General features: G+C 35.1%; 1 protein-coding gene across 2 annotated transcripts in view; it reads left to right on the top strand.

Annotated features, from left to right (window-relative positions):
* LOC126971636 (acyl-CoA Delta-9 desaturase-like) overlaps positions 1–21,438 on the top strand; it is a 56,919-nt gene that overhangs the window by 20,151 nt on the left and 15,330 nt on the right. The window contains exons 2-4 of one of the 2 annotated variants that reach the window (XM_050818000.1): positions 1,406–1,704; positions 10,930–11,060; positions 20,384–20,595. In XM_050818000.1, the coding sequence (XP_050673957.1) occupies positions 1,407–1,704; positions 10,930–11,060; positions 20,384–20,595 (641 nt within the window). In that variant the 5' untranslated portion in view covers position 1,406. Of the gene's footprint in view, positions 1–1,282; positions 1,705–10,929; positions 11,061–20,383; positions 20,596–21,438 lie in introns of both variants that reach the window. The other variant, XM_050817999.1, reaches the window with a different exon arrangement.

Raw genomic sequence — 21,438 nt, 5'->3', positions numbered from 1 at the left:
AGTTAAAAATATCAAAGCCATAACTTTTCAAGTGGGCATTGAATTTAGAACTTTACCGGTACATTCTGAATACCGTTGCGAAGGTATCTCAACTTTTCTAATAATATAGTACTTTCGAATCCTAAAAGCAACCAACAGGAACAAGTAACCTTCTTCTGTCGCGAAACAATAGCGTAGGTATAACCCGTGCCAATAAAGAAACGATGATGAATCGCTCTCACTCGTACCTGTAACATCACCTATCTGCCATCCCTATTCCGCTGTCACACCGACCTGTATCGCCACCATTTAAATTTCGTTTCATTATTGACACGAGTTATACAAACATTATATGACGTGTTTCGTTTTGAAATGCTAGAGAAATTACTGGGATAATTAAACTTAACATGTCATATATCTCAAGGTGACGAGTGCAGTGATAATTTCTTACCCATCAATTAATAATTATTCGTAAAAGTCATCAGACCCTACAAAACATAGGTACATAGTTTTGCAGTTGAAAACAAGTTCGGATAGATTAGATGGAGGATGAAGTTTATACCTGGACACTACACAATAATAATACCGTGCGTGAACGAGATCGCAACATATAAAGACTGTTAGGAATAAAAAGGACAGAAACAATATTGTGTGTTGAGAAAATATAGACCGTGGCAATATCAAAGTACCCTCAATTTTAATGTCATCGCGTTACGACTGTGCATATAAGAACTACTAACACCGCATAGCCAACCATTTTATTTAGCAGTAATTAATTTATAATTAAGCTAAGTAATACCTTCATTTTGTCTCCCTTGGAAATTTTATAGCGACTACCAGCAGCACTTTCCGATTTGAAAACTGAAAATTCTAACGCTTTAGAAATTTATATTATCATTTAAGAACAAGAAATAAAACACTTAATTAAATACCAGTGGGCTACTTTGCACCGGATGCCGGCTAGATTATGGGTACCACAACGGTGCCTATTTCTGCCGCGGAGCAGTAATGTGTAAGCATTACTTTGTTTCGGTCTGAAGGGCGCCGTAGCTATTGAAATGACTGGGCAAATGAGTCTTGACATCTTGAGGTGATGAACGCAGTTGTAGTGCCGCTAAGAATTTTTAGGTTTTTCCATCAGCTGAACGTCCTGCTCGTCTCGTCCCTTATTTTCATTAAAAAAAATGGAGTTTGTTGATGAAACGATTCATTTATTAAAAAGCATTTTTTTTTGAATTTCATGCACTTCCTAATTAATATTAAATATTATTATAAAGTTTTGTTCATATTATTATCTTTATAGCTGTCACCCCACCTCGCTAGCAGCTACAGTACGCTACGCGACTATGAATCAATAGTGACATAATTCATTATAGTTTACACAAGTTTTCATCTAGCGTTGACCATGAAATAATTTATTCGGTAGAATGCCTCCTGCGCTGCAGAACGTCGATATGCTTCACTCCGACTCTCATTTCGAAGCTCATATAAAAGACACATATAAAATTGACGATGTGAAAAGTGTTAACAACAATGTATTGGATAGAAATGAAAGTGTTAGTGATATGTACGACGATTTCAATTTAGCGGAGTACGAAGCTATGGACTTCCAGGCACAAATTCGGTGGCCGGATTTAATCGTGCAAATTGCCTTACACACCGTGTCTTTACTTGGCTTCCTACTTATAATGACAAATCAAGTGAAACTATGGACCATTATTTTTGGTAAGTATTTTTAGCTTATATATAAAAATAATTTATGATGCCATACGCACTAGGTACTAATTCAAATCATATAATCTGTGGACGTAATAAGGCAGGGTTTTTGAGTGATTTTTTTTTATATTTATTTATATTTTTCATTTTATAATGCCTATTTTTAGTAATAAGAGTTACAAATACATATTTTTACATGAGAGTTTGAAAATGAATGACTTTCTTACTCAATACCGCTTTCTTTTACGACCTATATAGTGGTTAGTGACCCTGCCTGAGCTAGAGGTCCCGGGTTCGAATCCCGGTAGGTGCAAACATTTATATGATGAATATGAATGTTTGTTTCCGAGCTATGGATGTTTATATGTATTCATGTATGTTTAAGTAAGTATATTGTATTAAATATATAATTGTATTGTACCCATAGTACAGGCTATGTCCAGTTTGTGGCAAGTTAATGTGTTTTAGTGTGTCAATATTATATTATATTTGTTTTTATTCAACATCTAAAGTTAATAAATATTATTAAATTGAATTAGATCTTTCCAGTGTTCAAATTTATACAGATTATGACGGCGGTGGTTTTTTTTTTAATTTTTAACGATATTTTTCAGGAAATTATTACGTGCCAGTGTAAATAATGAACTAATTTAACTACAATACTTAAAAATAAACGACAATACCTTCTTCGATAATAAGACCCACTTTACACGTACATATTAGGTAGGTTAAGTAAATCTGTCGATATCTTAATATAAAAAAATTACGTGACACGTTGTTTGTCCGCGATGGACTCCTAAACTAATGAACGGATTTTAATGGGGATTACTTCATGGAGTGCAGTTTAGTCCAACTTGAGAGATAGGATAGTTTTTATTTCGATTTGAGCTCCATAATTATTTTTAATTAATATTTGTTTTGTGTGGACATATATTTGTATGAGAGAATTTATTGACGCAGCGTTTGACAGTTCTGCTGTGAAACAATTTCATTATTGTTAACAACAGGGAGCAATGACGTTCAGAATATAGAACGTCATTCACAGGGAGCATATTTTACAAAGTAATTTTTGGTGTTATGAAATATTATTAACAAATTTTTAGTATGTGTTATTGTAGTTTCAATGGATTTGTTATTTTGACAAGGTTGATGGTTAGGTATAAATACGAGGTATTCTAGAATAGGATGTAAAATAATTGTGATGTGATTACGCACATGTCATTTGCGATAACTATTTAGCCAATTACATACATACCTGCCATCGAGTGAGGCTAAATATATTAAATATTCGTACTTCCCAGTTTTGCTGAGAATAACTTAGGGATGTTTAAAATTTATTGAATGTCATTATCTTCCACGTTGCCATGCGTCGGATATAAGCCTATTATTTTCTCAAAATTGATTCCTTTAGAATTATTTTTGATGTCATTTCAAATATATTACTACCGCTTCGGAAACAAATGGCGCTCTGAGAAACTCTCCCAGCATTCTTTTTTTTGCGCTCTCTTTAATAAAACATACAATATTTTACTGTCATTGCTATTGCTATAAAATAATCATAATTTAGCCCCAGGCTGTCCGATCACTTAGAAAGAACATTATATGTAATATAGGTAGGTATATTAGAATCGCTTCAAATCAGTTTTAATCATTTATTAGTCTTTAAAACAAATAAATTGAATATTTGAGTACAGTATACACTTTCATCAATATTTTTCTTACTTATGTAAAAAAAAAAGTGAGCTTCCTTGTGCGTTGTTTTCGGGACGATACGAAAAGGGTACCTAAAGGCCGGCAACGCTGTGATTCCTTTGGTGTTGCAGGAGAATGTGGGCGGCGGTGATCACTTAAATCAAATCGAATCAAACAATTTATTGAATGTAGGTATATACAATACAGTTTGCCACGTCATAAATACAATAGAATAATTTAATACATTATCGTTAAAATATAAATGTAACAATAATATCAATATATATGTCAAGAATAAAAATATAAAATATAAATGTCATCGATGGTATTGTACACATACCATCATATATACAAATACCTGTTACCTATCATCTATTTATTTTGTTTTGTCACTAAATTACAATTAGTGTTCCAAATAATTTTGTCATTTAAATATTCTTCTACCTTATAATACGCATTTTGTGATAGTATGCCTTAATAATAAACTTAAACTTATTTTCACTAAGACTTATAATATTTTCAGGTAATTTATTATAACATTTAATACATAGGCCCATAAAAGAATTATTAACTTTAGACAATCTGTACTTTGGACATGCTAGTTTATGTTTATTTCTCGTATTAAAATAATGTTTATCACAATTTCTATCAATTTTTTTCATATTTCTTCGAGCATACATAATATTTTCATATATATATTGTCCAGGCACCGTCATTATATTTATTTTTTTGAAAAGTTCTCTCAATGAATCACACTTAACATCACGTGACACTTTCGTTTGTCCCCCTCTTCCATAAAAAAATAACAAGCTACTAAATCTACCACTACTCGAGCGGCAAATTTACTAAACTACAGAAATTAATGAAATTAGCAGTTAAAATATGTTTAAAATTTATGAAACAAGCAATTTTGATACGTTACAATCACTGACCTATATAAATACCACTGGACAGGCTGTTTAATATGTTTGACAGCAAATTTTTTGTGCCTATTTGAAGCGCCACTCGCGAGCATCCAGAGAACTAATTTTAACGTATAATACAAATGGTTGCGAAGGAACCTACAATACTCTGAAGTATTTTTGCATTTTGGATTAATTTCGTCCGTTTTCCGTGTTATTTATACTTCAAGAATCAACTTAGTACATTTTTGTTGTAAATAGTTTCCCACCATCTAGTTTTAGTGCCGCAGATTTTCGCTACATAGCCAACAGCGCCAAAATGGCGAATATCAAACAGGCACAAAAGCACTTTGACAGCCGCCAGTCCAGTGGTACATAGTCACAGAGCAGAAAAAACTAGTTTTCTGTTCCGTGTATATAGTAGAGGTCAGTGGTTACAATTTTTATATTGTCAATTCTGATTTTAAATTTAGTTCCGTTTCATTGGTTTTTATTTTGTTTTAGAAAGAGTTAAGTTCGTCTACGACTTGACACTTTAGCACAAGGGATACTTCTATTTCACCAACCGACTTTAAAAAAGGAGAAAGTTATTAAGTTGTGTGTGTTAATATTAAAAGAACTTCTTTATTTGGATCGATTGTTATCCTCGATTATATGAAATAGTTCTAATATTTTTAAGATATACAATTACACATTCCATTAATTTTATACAGAAATTATTATTTGTTGAAGTCAAAATGATACAATGTATGACCCCTGGAACATCCCAATAATGTTTTTTTCGGGTGGCAACAATATCTGATGATGATAATTAGAAGGCACCATTGAACATCTGGTTATGAAGCTAGGACTTACGCGCGTCGAAACTCTTGATCCCTAGTCGCCTTTTGGTTTATTGCCTTGTGTTTAAACTTAAAATAGAAAATAAAAAATATTGCGTGCGCACAAAGTACACATGGCTGAAGTGAAACCTGCATTGTGCGTGAACCTCTTAACTGCATATGAAGTCCTGGTACATGTTGATTGATGACACATGATTTCAACCGCTATGAAAGACATTACTATCACCGCTACCATATATATGAACTGCTGGTATCTGTGTTATAATACGTTGTGCGTATGACGTCAGAATATATTAAGGTATACTCGCGTCATACGTATGACAATCTCTTCTTCAACTATGATCGCCTGGTACCAAAACACTATAATACTTTGTATCTCATTTTCTCCCACGTTAAATATTATGAATATAAAATATGTGTGCGAGTTCCAAATCACAACGATGTTAAAGAAGTTTTCACTTCAAAAACTTAAGACGATTTTATACTTTTCAAACATCATAATAAAATTCTTCATTCTTCGCTTTACCTTAGCATATCCGTCGGACCTACTAACTAGCTAAATGAATACCTCGTTAACTTACTAACTGCCATATTTAGTAACCATAGAGAAACTATTTTAAAACAATTTGAATCATTATTAACATGGAGCGAGTACTAATTGTAGTGTGAAAACATTTATAACTATCGATCATGTTTTCCAGATATTTTCCTTAGTTAAAACAGCTTTTAAATAAATCACTTTAAAAGAAGTCAGATACACAGAAACGTACGATTTTCAACTTGTTCACAATGTGCCTAAGCGTTAGGTATAGTTTTATGTTTCACAAACCATAAAATTAATTCCTTGTTACAAGATTTTGCTAATAAAAAGCCTTTTTTTTTGAAAAGTTTAAGTCATTAATAACTGTACACAAATTATGTAAAACACAGGATTATTTGGTCTTACTGTATGTGAAATTAGTTTTTTAGTAAACTGGCCATTTCGATCTGGATTGGGTTAGTAATTTCAAATTCATGTCAGTATTTGAAATTCTGCAATTTATGTTGATAAATTGATTGATTTCCAATGAGGCACAGCCTTATAAGATATTTGTCTCTGGCTCCCACAATTACTTCAGCAATGGAATCAGTGAGCTAACTAGCTATCTGAGCCTAGCAGGAGTTTCATCAATTAATTATGTAAATATAATAGATTTTTTATATAGAAACTTTTAACAAAAATACAACCAACTTCAAAAAACTATTGCAAAACAATAGATATATATGCACTAAAAAGTAAAAAAAATACGTATTTTATTCAATCTAATTCATCTAATTCTAGTTACAATTATTGTTATTTTTGGAGTCGGTGGACCAAATAGTAATGGAATCACACGGGAAGCACCAGCTTTCAATTAAAAAAAGAATCCTCAAAATCGGTTCACCCAGTCGAAAGTTCTAAAAACATAAAAAAAAACAGTTGAATTAAGAAGCACCTCCTTTTTTGATGTCGGTTAAAAACTTCAATTCTATCTGTGCAAAATATATTGTCAATCGGACTTATCAATTAAATGTAATTTACAACAAAAAACATGGGTCTACTTTTTTAAAAATTAGATTAATAAGATTGTATAAAAACTCGTAATTATTTTTTTACTTTTTAGTGCATATTATACATATTTTTTTGCAATAGTTTTTTGAAGTCTTTTTTTTTGTTAAAATCGATTATAGTATATATTTAATTGATGAAACTCCAGCTAGGCTCATTATTCACTCGTAAGCTCGCTGATTCCATTACTGAAGTAATTGTGGGAACGAGAGACAAAAAATCTTTGAAGGCTCTGCCTAATTGGAAATCATTTTTTAACGTAAATCGTAGAATTGCAAACACAACCACGAATTTGGAATTTCTAACCCAACGCTTACTTCAGATCGACATGGTCAGTTTACTAAAAAACTAATTTCACATTTTTTTTGTTTTACATAATTTGGTTACAGTTATTACTGACTTAAAGTCAAGGAAAAGCCTAAGCAAAATCTTGTTACAAGGAATTATTTTTGTGGTTTGTGAAAAATAAAACTATACCCAACGCTTCGGCAACATTGTCATCATAATAAGTTTATGTATATCTGTCTTCTTTTAAAGTAATTTATTTAAAAGCTGTTTTCATCTAAAGATCTGGAAAACGTATGATGATCGATAATTTTTCATCTTTTCACACATCAATTAGTACTCGCTCCAAGTTAATTCGAATTGTTTTAAAATAGTTTCTCTGTGGTTACTAAATGGCAGTTAGTAAGTTTACGAGGTATTCATTTAGCTAGTTAGTAGGTACGGATATGTTATAGTGAAGCGAAGAATAATGAATTTTATTATAATGTATGAAAAGTATAAAATCGTCTTATGTTTTTGAAGAGAAAATTTCTTAAGCATCGTTGTGATTTGATAGTCGATGAAACGAAAAAGCGCGACAGTAAAAGTGACAGACACATAAATTCATAAGATTTAACATGGCAAAAAATGAGATAGGAAGCATTACACAGATTTGGTACCAGGTGATCATAGTTGAAGAAGAGATTGTTATACGTATAACGCGAGTATACCTCTATGCCTGAAGTACAGTTCGGACAGAAAACTGTTAGGCGAGCTCTGTTTTCGCTGGACGTCAGGAAGTCGAGCGGGCCGAATGGCATTTCTCCAATCGTGCTTAGAACGTGTGCCCCTGAGTTGACGCCGGTGCTAACGCGTTTATTCCGGCACTCTTATTCTAAAGGCGTAGTCCCTGACTCATGGAAGTCAGCCCTTGTCCATCAGATCCAAAAAAAAGGAGACAGTTCGGATCCGGCAAACTACAGGCCTATTGCTATTACCTCCCTGCTCTCCAAAATCATGGAGAGCATAATTAGCCGTCAGCTCTTGGTATACCTAGAGGGTCACCAGTTGATCAACGACCGACAATACGGGTTTCGCCATGGTCGGTCGGCAGGTGATCTTCTGGTATACCTAACACATAGATGGGCTGCGGCTATTGAAAGCAAGGGGGAAGGCCTGGCAGTTAGCCTGGATATAGCGAAGGCCTTTGATCGTGTATGGCACAAGGCGCTCCTCTCTAAACTTCCATCATTTGGGCTTCCCGAGAGCTTGTGCAAGTGGACCTCCAGCTTCCTCACTGGGCGCAGCATACAGGTCGTTGCCGACGGATATTGCTCGAACCCGAAGCCCATGAATGCTGGAGTGCCCCAAGGCTGTGTGCTGTCTCCCACGCTGTTTCTTCTGCATATCAATGATATGTTGGACACCTCCAACATTCATTGCTATGCAGACGACAGCACTGGTGATGCCGTATACACTGGTCATGCACGTCTCTCTCGGGAAATCGTCGACCAATGCCGGGAGAAACTTGTGTCTTCTATCGAGTCCTCTCTTGAGAAGGTCGCGGAATGGGGAAAATTGGACCTTGTCCTTTTTAACCCCCCAGAAGACTCAAGTTTGCGCGTTTACCACTAAAAAAACCCCATTTGTCGTATCACCGCTCTTCGACAACACTTCCCTCAAAGCCTCGCCTAGTATCGGAATACTGGGTCTCAAAATCTCGAGCGATTGCCAATTTCGTGGTCATCTGGAAGGCAAAGCCAAATTGGCTTCAAAGAAACTGGGCGTCATTAAAAGAGCACGGCAATACTTCAAGCCGGCCCTCATACTAGCGCTCTACAAAGCGCAGGTCCGGCCACACATGGAGTATTGCTGTCATCTCTGGTCTGGCGCACCCCAGTATCAGCTCGATCCATTTGACCGCGTGCAACGCAGAGCAGCTCGAATTGTCGGGGACACAGTGCTCTGTGAACGGCTGGATCACTTGGCGTTGCGTAGAGACGTCGCTTCATTGTGTGTCTTCTACCGCATTTATCACGGGGAGTATTCCGAAGAGCTGTTTAACCTGATTCCTGCCGCCGAATTCCACCTTCGCACGACACGCCACAAGTTAGGATATCATCCTCACCATCTGGATGTGTGGCGGTCCTCCACAGTGCGGTTTTCAAGGAGCTTTCTTCCACGTACTACAAAGCTGTGGAATGAGCTTCCTTGTGCGGTGTTTTCGGGACGAAACGACATGGGTACCTTCAAAAAAAGCGCGTACACCTTCCTTAAAGGCCGGCAACACTCCTGTGATTCCTCTGGTGTTGCAAGAGATTGTGCACTTAACAACAGGTGACCCGTACGCTCGTTTGTCCTCCTATTCCATAAAAAAAAAATACCTTAATATATTCTGACGTCATACGCACAACGTATTAATACACAGATACCAGGAGTTCATATATATGGTAGCGGTGATATTATTGTCTTTCATAGCGGTTGAAATCATGTGTCATCCTAGCAACATGTACCAGGACTTCTATTGCAGGTTCACGCACAATGCAGGTTTCACTTCTGACATGTGTACTTTGTGCACACGCGGTTTTTTTTATTTTAAGTTTAAAGACAATATCCAATAAACCGAAAGTAATTTTATAATTGGTAACCTTCATACTTATTAATAAAATTTAATTTACAACAAAATACCATGGGTCTACTTTTTTAAAATTAAAAAATTATGTATCCATTTTTTTATTAAATGTAAGTAATGTAGGAAGAAATTACGCCGATTCTTTTCAACAAGGTATTAGGAGAATCGGCAGCTTGGTTGTGTATTTGCAGTCGCCTCTGAAGGATTGCGTGGCATCGTAGGAGATGAAGACGACAGTATTGGTGTTTGATAGAGATGAAACTATACCAGATATATAATATTATGATTGATAGCAGTGGAACAAGTGAAATTTGTAAATTTGGGAAGTTTTTTCACTAGGCGGACGGTATGAAGGTCATATTAACAATGGACTCATTGGTCAAAATAAATGTAAGAAAGTGTGTGTGTACTTATGTATGCATGCAAGAAGTAATACTTCTTTGGCCTAACGAAGTAAAAACAATTAAAATGATTTATTCCTCGTGCAATTCTACGTTTTTAGAAAGAACAATATTTGAAAAAATCTTGCAACGATGGCTTTGACAATTAATTATTAAATAATGAATACGGCTGTATGGGCTTTGCCTATTCTAATAATAGATGAAGAAACCAAAGAAAAAAATAACGAATGTCGCAAACGTCACAAAATTTTATTTAACCAACTTCACCGTGTTACTTTTGTGTTACAGTGATGCGCGCGCATCTTAAAATTTCACTCTCGTCATTTTTTCATAACGCGCCTAAAGAAATATAACTTCAAAAAGTACCTATTAGCCGTCTATTTTACCAGGTAACCATTAGACTGCCTAGTAGTGGTGTCCACCAAATGACCAAAGCATGAACATCAGAAAGACATTGGAATACAAACAGAAATAATATTAACTCAACAGATAACAAATAGACTGCCATTCACGGACTAGTAAAAAAAGAAGGACTGCGCGCCGTGATATTAGCAAGTGCGTGCAACCTTTATGCTAGTGTGGTGTGTGCGGTTACGGGGTATACCAGTTACACAATTTTTTCTCCCTTAAATAACCATATATCCACAAATACTTTTATAGTATTGTTTTAACACTTTTACACAACGCACGACGGCAGTTTTAAAATATTTTATTGCGACGCAAACTGATCTGTCACAGAAGATGGCAAATCTCATAATGGCGGCTGATCGGCTTGTATTAGTGTAAGTGTATGCGTGGGGCTATGTATTTACACGTTTACCGGCTTGTTTTGGTGCCTCACTGTTATGTAAGGTGACACGGAGGCCTTCTTTCGTTCCTCCATTATAATAATCTGATTCGATAATTGTTACAGTTTTTCTCACAATCTACACAACGGGCTTCGGAATAACAGCAGGAGTACACAGGCTCTGGTCACATAGAGCTTACAAAGCGAATCTACCTCTAAGAATACTTCTGGCAATTCTTTTCACGGTAACGGGTCAAGTAAGTGTTATTTATTAACTTTAAAACCTACATTAAATAGAGCTGTATGTGTAAGGTACCTTTATTCCAAACAACCTTCCTTGTTTCCTTATTTCAAAACACAAAATATTTCAAGAAAAAATAGGACAGAAAAAAAACTACGTTTAAAAAAACCGACTTAAATAACGTTTAAAAATTTTCATAAAAAATTTTCATAAAATGAAAGCTACTGGGCCAAACTATATAAATTTTTTAAGGGACCAAATGGCATCTATTCTGTATATCTATCGAACTAAAACAGAATTACTTAAATCATTAGTACAAAAAAAATACTGATCGAGTTGAGAACGTCCTCCTTTTTGAAGTCGGTTTAAAAAAGTTGGATCAGTGAAACTACATTAGAAAATAAAGATATATTAAGCAACCTAAATAGCCGTAAAGTTTTCGTTTTATAAATAAAACTCGCGTTTCTACGGTGTGTTACAGAAATGTAAAATGTTACATAAAATCGATGCTTTACGTGTAACTAATTACATTTACTAGAACCCTAATATGCTAGGTCATGCAAAGGTTAAAGTGCTTTATAGCTTTGAGTGGCTTTGTGAGCTAGTATTTCGGAAGACAGGCAGTGCGTGTGCTATTCAATTAAAAATACTACCAGTGATCCAATCTTGGATATTTCCGGAGCACTAAAACAGTAGTCTGAATCAAGTGGTTGACGTTTTTATGATAAGAAATATTATCTTAACAATCGATAAATAACTATAAAAGAATAAAGCCTACACCAGCTAAGTATTCTTTTTGCTTAGTCTGCAACAAAGATATTTTGGTTGTTTTGTTTGTGAGTGTGATCGTATGATCATTAAGTTTATCTTGCAAAGAAATTATGAAAGTGGTATCTTCGTCCGATGGAAAATACCGATGAAAAGACATTTTTATGACAAGCATTACCAGAATTGAATCCCAGGATATAATTAACCTAACATAGTCTATCAAATGAAAGAGTTTGTTGAGAAGACTACGAACAACCTATATGAAATAAGTATTTTGATTTTTTTTTAATTTACTGTCCAATTAGCACGGCATGCCATTTACACTAATTAAACGTAACACAAAAAATACAAACAAAAAAAAATATCAAAGAATAATGGAATTAATTTTACAATTTCAATGCTCTCCGCTCACCTTAGAAGTTCAGAATCTAGGGAAGTCCACCCATCATTGAATGGTCCCATTAAGCATTCTTATCGCAGAGCGCGTTGAAAGATGCCAATGAACGCGGTGCGTAAGCGTGTGTAAGCGGGACCACAAAAAGTTTATTTTTTCGTGGGCGGAGATTATTTCATTTAGGGATTCGTATACGGCACAATTTCTCATGAAGATCTGTAGCATCAACATCTTCTTAAAATTTGACACATAATTTTTAGCTGGTCGCCAGTCCGCCTGACTTCCAAGGAATTTAAACCCACTAAGAGAAATTTCGTTGGATACATGAAAGGATAATATCCATTGCAACGTTTGTACAGGTATCTTAGGAAGGCCTTCTGCACTTTTTCTAATTAAAGTCCGTACTTTTTCTTGTACTGATACTAGACACAGGTATTTGTTTCCAGTTTGCTTCGGACAAGGGCATAATATAGTGATCGTATTATGAATGGACTAGGTATGGAACTCTCGAGAGTTTCGCAGTACGAATCCTCATCTTCGAAATGTGTCAGCTGCTACTGTGTTGATATGGTCTCTGAAGGTTAATTGGGTATCAAAAATTATGCCCAGATCTCTAACCTTCTCTTCTCTGGGGATAGGAAATTTGTACTCATATATTAAAGGAACCTAATCTCCGCCGAACTGTACGAAAGCCTGAACATTTCCATTTCCGAGATATGAACCCCTCCTTGGCTAAAAGCCTCCTCTAACTCCTTCCATCTGTCTCTATTATCTCTGTCACCCAATCCCTTAGTACTTCTTCTACTTTCGCCGTGTTCTTTTCATACAAACGTCCTCGACTTTTTCTCTTTGGTATCAAACCCTAAATGAAATTTATTTTCAATTAAATGAATATCATAATTATCTGTGTGTCTCTGTTTTGCTTTTCTTGATGTTATTATTTTTGCTAGAGTAATTTTTAAAAGTGATTAAAACTGCTTAAACATATGGATGCATAACAAGGCCAAAACAAAAACAGTTTGATACAGAATATTTAATTGTCATTCAGTTTTACATAATTTAGGAGGAGCAAATCGCCGAGAACGAAACCCTGATGTTTTAGTTTTTTGCTCTCAATTTTTAGTTGGAGATACGAGTACATTTGTCGTTATCGTTTTGATGGTTGTCTCAGCCGCGTTAGCGCGACGGTTAGTTATTTAGATTGCTAAATCTGAGGCAGGCCAGGCCATCAGCTAATGTTACCTGTTAATTCGCATCCCTGATGGTGCTTACGGCATTTGAACTATCGCTAAGATTCAATTAACAGCTTTTTCATATTTCAAAATGGGAAGTTTTATAAATTCCTTTCGCAACACACAAGTTTAGATTTTTTTTTTATTTTGAATAAAATCTTTAAATTTTTTTTCATAAGGGTATCGTACATTACTTATATACCATACTTATATATCATATAAACGTGGGGTTATATAATCACCCTCGCCCACTACGTCGTTAGTAATGTGCTTCTAATCCAGATTTTCTATAACTTCGAGTAAAGTTTTACAAAACAAGCCCGAGACGTTTGTAACCGTGGTTCATTTATCTCTCAGTATTCATTTATTAAATATTCCAATCCTGGAATATATTTGAATAGCAACTTTATATGCTCAAACAATGAATAATTTATCGATGTTGCTAACGGCCAAGTTGTTTTTCCCCATTTTATTATGTTTTCTTCTCTGTGTCTAAATACATGAGGCACTTAAAAAGTTTTAAGATACTTAAATGCTCACTTATATGATATACTTGTGGATGGATGGCAGACGATATTAACATTGTTTACTTTTTTGTGAGAGGGAATATAGTAGGAGATAGATGAACGTTCTTTGGACATTTATAAATTGGTTTATGGCACTAACTTTTGTTCTAATTAACTATTATTTGTGTACAAATTAATGTTGTTTGTTTTTCATTATATTATATTAAAGTATAAATAAAGTTATGTAGATAATTTATTTTAATCTTTTTAAATAATTCTATACTAAACAAAGTTTCGTCCGTCTAAACGAATATACGATACACTTTCCCCAGTTTGAGGTCGATAGTGCTAAAACTTCTCGATCAAATATAATTTCAAAATTTACAATATATTGAAAAAAAAAAGAGTTCGACCATTTTTGTATCTGAAAAGTGAAGAGTTAAAGTATGTGTGTGTTAAAGAAGCGTTGAGCTTTTGCTGTGCTTCTGAGATATGGAGATGTTGTGCAGTAAGTACCCAGCGCGGACATTAATTGTCTCCACGCGAATGTGCTGGTTTAGAATCTAGTCAACAGATCACTATCCAATGTGAAGTGTATGCTGAATCTCTTGGTATGTAAATCACCTGTTTTCTCAAATGAAATTTATCACTGCTAGCAAGTTTGCTTCAGTAACAGTCGTCGAAGGATCATCTTAATCTATCATAGCACAACGAATGCTAAAACAACCACTTCAGTTTATCCTTCATCCATGAATGCTTTTTGAAATCAATCAAATGACTCATCCGATCACATTGAAAATTATTCCCGACGCTAGTCCATTTTTCCACGAGACACAGTAATTCAGTTAAGCTCTCAAAAAAATTGCGTGCATACATAGTACACATGTCAGAAGTGAAACCTGCGTGCCTACCATGAACTCTTATTGCGATTCAATTGACAACCTAAAATGAACTGCTTTGCTATTTCGAACCACGACGTGATTAGAGCTATCTAATTTAGGTTGACGTCAAATCAACTAATTAAATCGCAATGATGTCAATTGAATGTCAAAAATGATATCAACTGAATCGCAAACTGATTTAGTTCGTTCATTCATTCGTACTATGAGGTGTTATTTCAACCTAAACTGGATAGCTAATTTGTCAAAGTGACCGATTCGAAAAAAGTTGCTACTTCCTTAGAGGAAAGTGAATCGTGTTGTTAATAAACTTTTAAAAAATAGTGAACTCATAGAAAAGAAAATTTTTATTGATTAATGATGAGATGAGAATATATTATTGGATTTTTTTGTAAAACAAAATACTGAAAATAAATACCTAAAATGAAAATACTAAAGACCAGGCAGTAAGGGCCCGGGCTATAGCCTGTTCGCAAGAACGAATTAAAAAAAATGTACTCTGTGGTCCTGTCAAATCAAACATCAATGGAGGTGCGTTCATATCTCGTTATTTTTAGGAAAACATTTAAGCAAACATTTAATTTGTAATTCAAAGAACTATATTTATTTATATTACTATTATGGATTATAATTAGACGCAATTGCGCAATTTCAAAATGTATTTTTAGTATTTTCTACGCAAAAATCGGCTAAAATCATATCATTTTAGGTTTCGAAACGCAATTTTATTTCGTTCATTCTTCATAAGCGATCCAAACGCCATTCACTAAAAGGCACTTCATGGTACGAATTTTAGTGATTCAGTTTAGGTACCTAAACTGAACTGCATCGGATTCGCATCGCTTATTAAAAGTTAATGGTAGGCCCTCTGCACTGTCAATGCACCTCTAAATTGCAAATGAAGTCAGGACTTCATTTACCAGGTACATGTACCAGGGTACATGTTGCTAGGATGATACATGATTTCAACCGCTATGAAAGACATTACTACCACCGCTACCATATTTATGTTCTCCTGGTGTCTATGCAGTAATACGTCATGCGCATGACCTCAGAATATATTAGGGTATACTCGCGTTATAAATAAGACAATCTCTTCTTCAACTATGATCGCCTGGTACCAAAACACGTATGCCTACGTATCCCATGTTAAATCTTATGAATTTAGATATCTGTCTCTATAAAGAGACACATAAGTGTCTCGCTTCTTCGTTTCATCGACTTTCAAATCACAACGATGCTAAAGAAGTGTTCACTTCAAAAATGTTGACAAATTAGTATAAAAGGTGAAGGGGTAAAGTTTAATTTTTACTAATAACATTTTTTAAATAAATATAATTGGACAACAACCCCTTCATAAATTTTATTTAGCAGTGACTTTCTGGAATTGCCTGACACTTGTTCGTCTACTGACGGAAAGCCATCAGGACTTAAAGTAGAACATAGGATAGCAGAAGCACCTTGAAAAAGCTTCAATTAAAAGTCATCAGTATTGACAAGAACAATAAAACAGTAGCAGTCACGTGGAGACCCAGTCAATTCTTCTACGTGTTCCCGAACAAACGGAGTCAATTGTTCTTGACCCCTCTTAATAACTATGTTCAATATTGTGTACAATTATTGTTTTATTGACTAGTGGGAATGCTCTTGTTTTAGTTTTTTTTTAAAGTAGAATGACCTAGTTATCGCAACAACCCTTATAACAACTAACATAAATTGATTGCTGTTATGGAACAATGTGAGTAAGAGCACTGGTTGCACTAATTTATAAATATTATAATATCACCTTCTTGGGTTAGTAGGACCAAAGTTATATTCAAATTCAAATATTTATATTCAAAATAGGATATGACATCGCTTATTGGAAGTCAAAAACTACCACATATTCCAAAAGGAATGCCTCAAACCTGAGAAGAATGGGCGCAACAAAATCCGCGGCTTATTATATAAAAAAATATGGTTATAAAGTAATACCGTACAATTAATACTTATTATTTAATAGCCTGAGGGCGGTCACTCCATTCCCAATCTGTGGTATCATTAAGAAAGTAATTTATGTTATAGTTTACCACAGAAACGTTTTTTAACAATTCTTTGAAATATCGACATACTTTTTAGGGTTCCGTAGCCAAATGGCAAAAACCGGAACCCATAGATTCGTCAAGTGTGCTGTCTGTCCGTCCGTATGTCACAGCCACTTTATTCCAAAACTATAAGAACTATACTGTTGAAACTTGGTAAATAGATGTATTCTGTGAACCGCATTAAGATTTTCACACACAAATAGAAAAAAAATAATAAGAATACATTTTGTGGGTATTTAGAACTGCCACTCAAAACAATTTTTTCATCAAACTCATACGTGTGGTATGGATAGGTCTTCAAGAATGATATTAAAATTACATATTAGATTCCTAATATAATTTTTTTTCTAAACAGAATAGTAATTAGTTTGCGCGAGAGACAGCTTTTGTAAAAGTTAATATTTGTTTTTCGATTCATCGATCAAAGTTACAACGAACTACAAGATTTTTTTTAATTGTTACCTACGGAACCCGATGGGCGACTCGCACTTGGCCGCTTTTTATAACATTGTGATTCTAGTTAACAAAATTAAAAATAATACTGTAAGATAAATAATTTTAAGTAGGAACTATTATTTTTCCGAGTCTCGATACAACTGTTTAAATATCTTTTTTTATTATTATCTTTTGTATTTCCTGTATCGGTATTATAGGCCCCTTACATATCAAATTGTCGTTTTGTCGAACTACAACTTTGGTCTTTTATATCTGACAATCAAATATACAATTTACAATTTTCAAATATTTTTCGTTTGGTTGTATTATTAATATCTCATTTATGTTTTTGTATGAATTGGATTTTTCTTTTACATTATCTTGTTATTCCAGCTCCAAGTACTAAAAACCAAACGGAAGTTCAACCGCTGCAGAAAATTAATGTCGACCGAGTACACAAGTTGATAACGAACAATTTAATGAGTCTACAGAGGTAGAATAATCAAACCACGTCACACATAGCGACTAGTTTTGGTGTTAATGATAAAAATGATCAAATTCACTTATAAGAAATTGAAAATGCTCTAAAAATAGGTTAGTTACATAAACTTAGTGAAATGCTGGGTTACATTACTCAACCGGCACATTAAGGCGACACTAAATGCCAGCGATCTTGAGCGATATGAGTTCACGACTGCCGGCCGGCCACCTATGTAACAAAGCCAATATTTTACAAATTCTTGCGTGGAAAACAGTTTATATGCTTACAATCCTCGTTATTCACTAGTCATTTGACTAAATGAACCTACCCAAAAAAGTACAAGCTATAAGAATAACTTTTCTGAGAGAAGTACCAAAAAGGTCGGCCCTCCTGGTAGAAGATCTTCACTGTTTGCGATCTTGGGTCATTACATGCGTTAGGCCTAGCATCGTCATATCTTTGTAAACGGTTCTAGTAGTTGGTGAGCGGCCTCTGCTTCTCTTTGCCTCACCCATATCCATGACTCGTCTCGTCATGTGGTGTTCGTCCCTATGCATCACATGCCCATACCAGCGTATTCGGCCTTCCTGCATTTTATAATGTATAACTGCTATTTTTAAGGTGCCTCGGCTATGCTCATTCCGAATTTTGTCTGACCCAGTAACACCTCCAGACCAACGCAATATTTTCATTTCGGTGACATGTATTTTTTGTTCGTCACACTTTCTCATTACCCAGCATTCGAATCCATAGAGCAAAGCTGGTCTCACTGCTCGTTTGTTTTAATTGTGTGTTAGTTTTAATTTATGGCGTTACTTGTGATAAGAAATGAATTCTTCATTCATCGCATACTTACATACACCAATCTTGTGTGGTTTGAGAGGAGTGAATGGCTCCTTTGCACCGGATGCCGGCTAGATTATGGGTACCAAAACGGCGCCTATTTCTGCCGTGAAGCAGTAATTTGTAAGCATTACTGTTTCGGTCTGAAGGGCGCCGTAGCTAGTGCAATTACTGGGCAAATGAGTCTTGATAACTTATGTCTCAAGGTAACGAGCCCAGTTGTAGTGCCGCTCAAAATTTTTGGGTTTTTCAAAAATCCTGAGCGGCACTACATTGTAATGGGCAGGCATATCAATAACCATCAGCTGAACGTGGTGATGGTCTCGTCCCTTTTTTTCATAAAAAATCTTAATTCTGTCTCCTAGGTACATTTTAGTTGTATACCAAAAGGTTACTCGTAGCAAAAAGTTTTGTTTAATATAATTGCAAATTTCGTGGAGATTAAATATTTCACAAACTTAAATATATATTCAGAAACACCCAAACAAATTTTTATGAGTCATAGAAGGTCTTTCCTCAGTGTAAGTGTGTCCATTATCAATTACTGAGTTTACTCGATAGCGATATGGTTATATGACTAATATTTTTTGTTGATTGGTTATCAGATAATATGCGTGTAGATGTGCGTGAAGTAAAATGTAGGCTTTGATGAGGATGATAATAATTAACACGCCATTATTGTGTTTTAGAAGTTTTTGATTCTATTTGAAAATATATTTTTGTTTTTTTGTGGGAGGCTTCTTTGCACAGGACGCCGGCTAGATTATAGGTACCACAACGTCGCCTATTTCTGCCGTGAAGCAGGAATGTCTAAGCATTATTGTATTTTGGTTTGAAGGGTGCTGTAGGTAGTGAAATTACTGGGCAAATGAGACTTAATATCTTACGTCTCAAGGTGACGAGCGCAATTGTAGTGCCGCTCTGAATTTTTGGGTTTTTCAAGAATCCAGAGCGGCACCACATTGTACACAGGGCGTATCCATTCCCATCAGCTGAAGGTCCTGCTCATCTCGTCCCTTATTTTCATAAAAAACTTGTAGCAACTAAACACTTTTACAAAATATGTCGATTATATTCAATGAACATCTGCATGATGTCATACGGATTAGGTCAGAGTTGATCATCACCTAATATGATGTGAGCTTATCTTCGGACGTATCTGATGATGACTAACACAAAAACATACAAATCATTAACGTTCTTAGACACTTTATCATTATCAACACAAACAATAATAGGTAAATACTTAAAATTCCGTTAGCACACTGGATTGGATTGATAAGCCGAGCGTATGTTTAACGAATTATTATTGGTTTTTGTAACATGTATATTTTAAATGGATGATATCGTTACATAACGCTGAAATTAATTCAGGTGTTATTTTACAGCTGGTGATTTCATGAAATATACATTAAGTAGGTGAACAAACAAACTTTAAATTGCCATACAAATTAGTAAAAAAAATAAATACAACCACCACACGGGTTACGAAAGGGCAGTGTGAAAATTACCGCGTCACGGCAGAACAATGTTTGAGAAACACCGCCTTAATCTATATTTCAATTAAGAGCCGGGAAAATTGGGAAGGACTAAATTATATACTATATTTAAACTGCGGTAGCTTTGGTTTTGGTCTATCGTCAAGTATTAGTGCAAAATTTGTTGTTTGAGCTTATCATTGCCTTGTATGTCTTCAGAGGGATATTTACACCTGGGCCCTGGACCACCGAGTACACCACAAGTACACAGAGACAGCAGCTGACCCTCACGACGTGCGGCGTGGTTTCTGGTTCGCTCATGTCGGCTGGCTGGTCCTCACCCCTCATCCGGCTGTCGAAAATAGGCGGGAAGCACTCTCGCGTACCTCCTTGGATCTTATAGCAGATCCTGTGGTGCGGATTCAAAAACTGTAAGTATTAAAAAGGTATTATTTATATAGTTTATATATATATATATATATATATATATATGCATAGTTATATTCACGAGTTATTTCCCGCCACTCGACGCCTATTAATGACGCGATGACGACCAGTGCCAGGCCAGTGGCTAGTGACCTTGCCTAGAGCTATAGTAAGTTTTCATTTATTGATGAATATGGACGTTTGTTTCCGAGTCATGGATGTGTATATGTATGTTCAAGTAAGTATATTGTATGAAATATATCGTTACCTTGCACCCATAGTTAAAGCTATGCTTAGTTTGGGCAGGCCACTCTCACTCTCCGTGTAAGTATCAAAATCGTATGAACGCGCGGCGGCCTCTACAGAGAGGCTATTCAGTAAGGACTCACGTGCAAGCAGTGAAGCACGCGCGAAATTTGTTCGTCACCAGTCGGACTGATCATTTAAAAATAGAGAAACACAAAAAAGCAAAACATATTAAAGGTCATTGTGATCCATAATTATTTTATTAAGCTTCCTAAAGACTGTAAGAGATTATTATTACAATGAAATTACCATTCATGATAACTACCTATTTATTTCCTTTATACTAACATTACTATCTGCAGACTGCAACTGATGTAGGTTTGACAATCAATGACATACCTATGTATAGAACGTCATTGTTTACAACGAAAGAATATTGATTTAAAATTACGATTACATACCTATTTATCTAATATATAAAATTCTCATGTCGCGGTGTTTGTAGTTAAACTCCTTCGAAACGGCTTGACCGATTCTCATGAAATTTTGAGTGTTATTTTTCATCCCCCTAAATGCTAAGGGTGGTCCACGCCAATTTCTTT

This window comes from Leptidea sinapis, chromosome 24 (assembly GCF_905404315.1).
Source record: "Leptidea sinapis chromosome 24, ilLepSina1.1, whole genome shotgun sequence".
Classification (NCBI taxonomy): Eukaryota; Metazoa; Arthropoda; class Insecta; order Lepidoptera; family Pieridae; genus Leptidea; species Leptidea sinapis.
The sequence above is the reverse complement of the archived record's forward strand: the minus strand, read 5'-3'. Positions and strand labels throughout refer to the sequence as shown.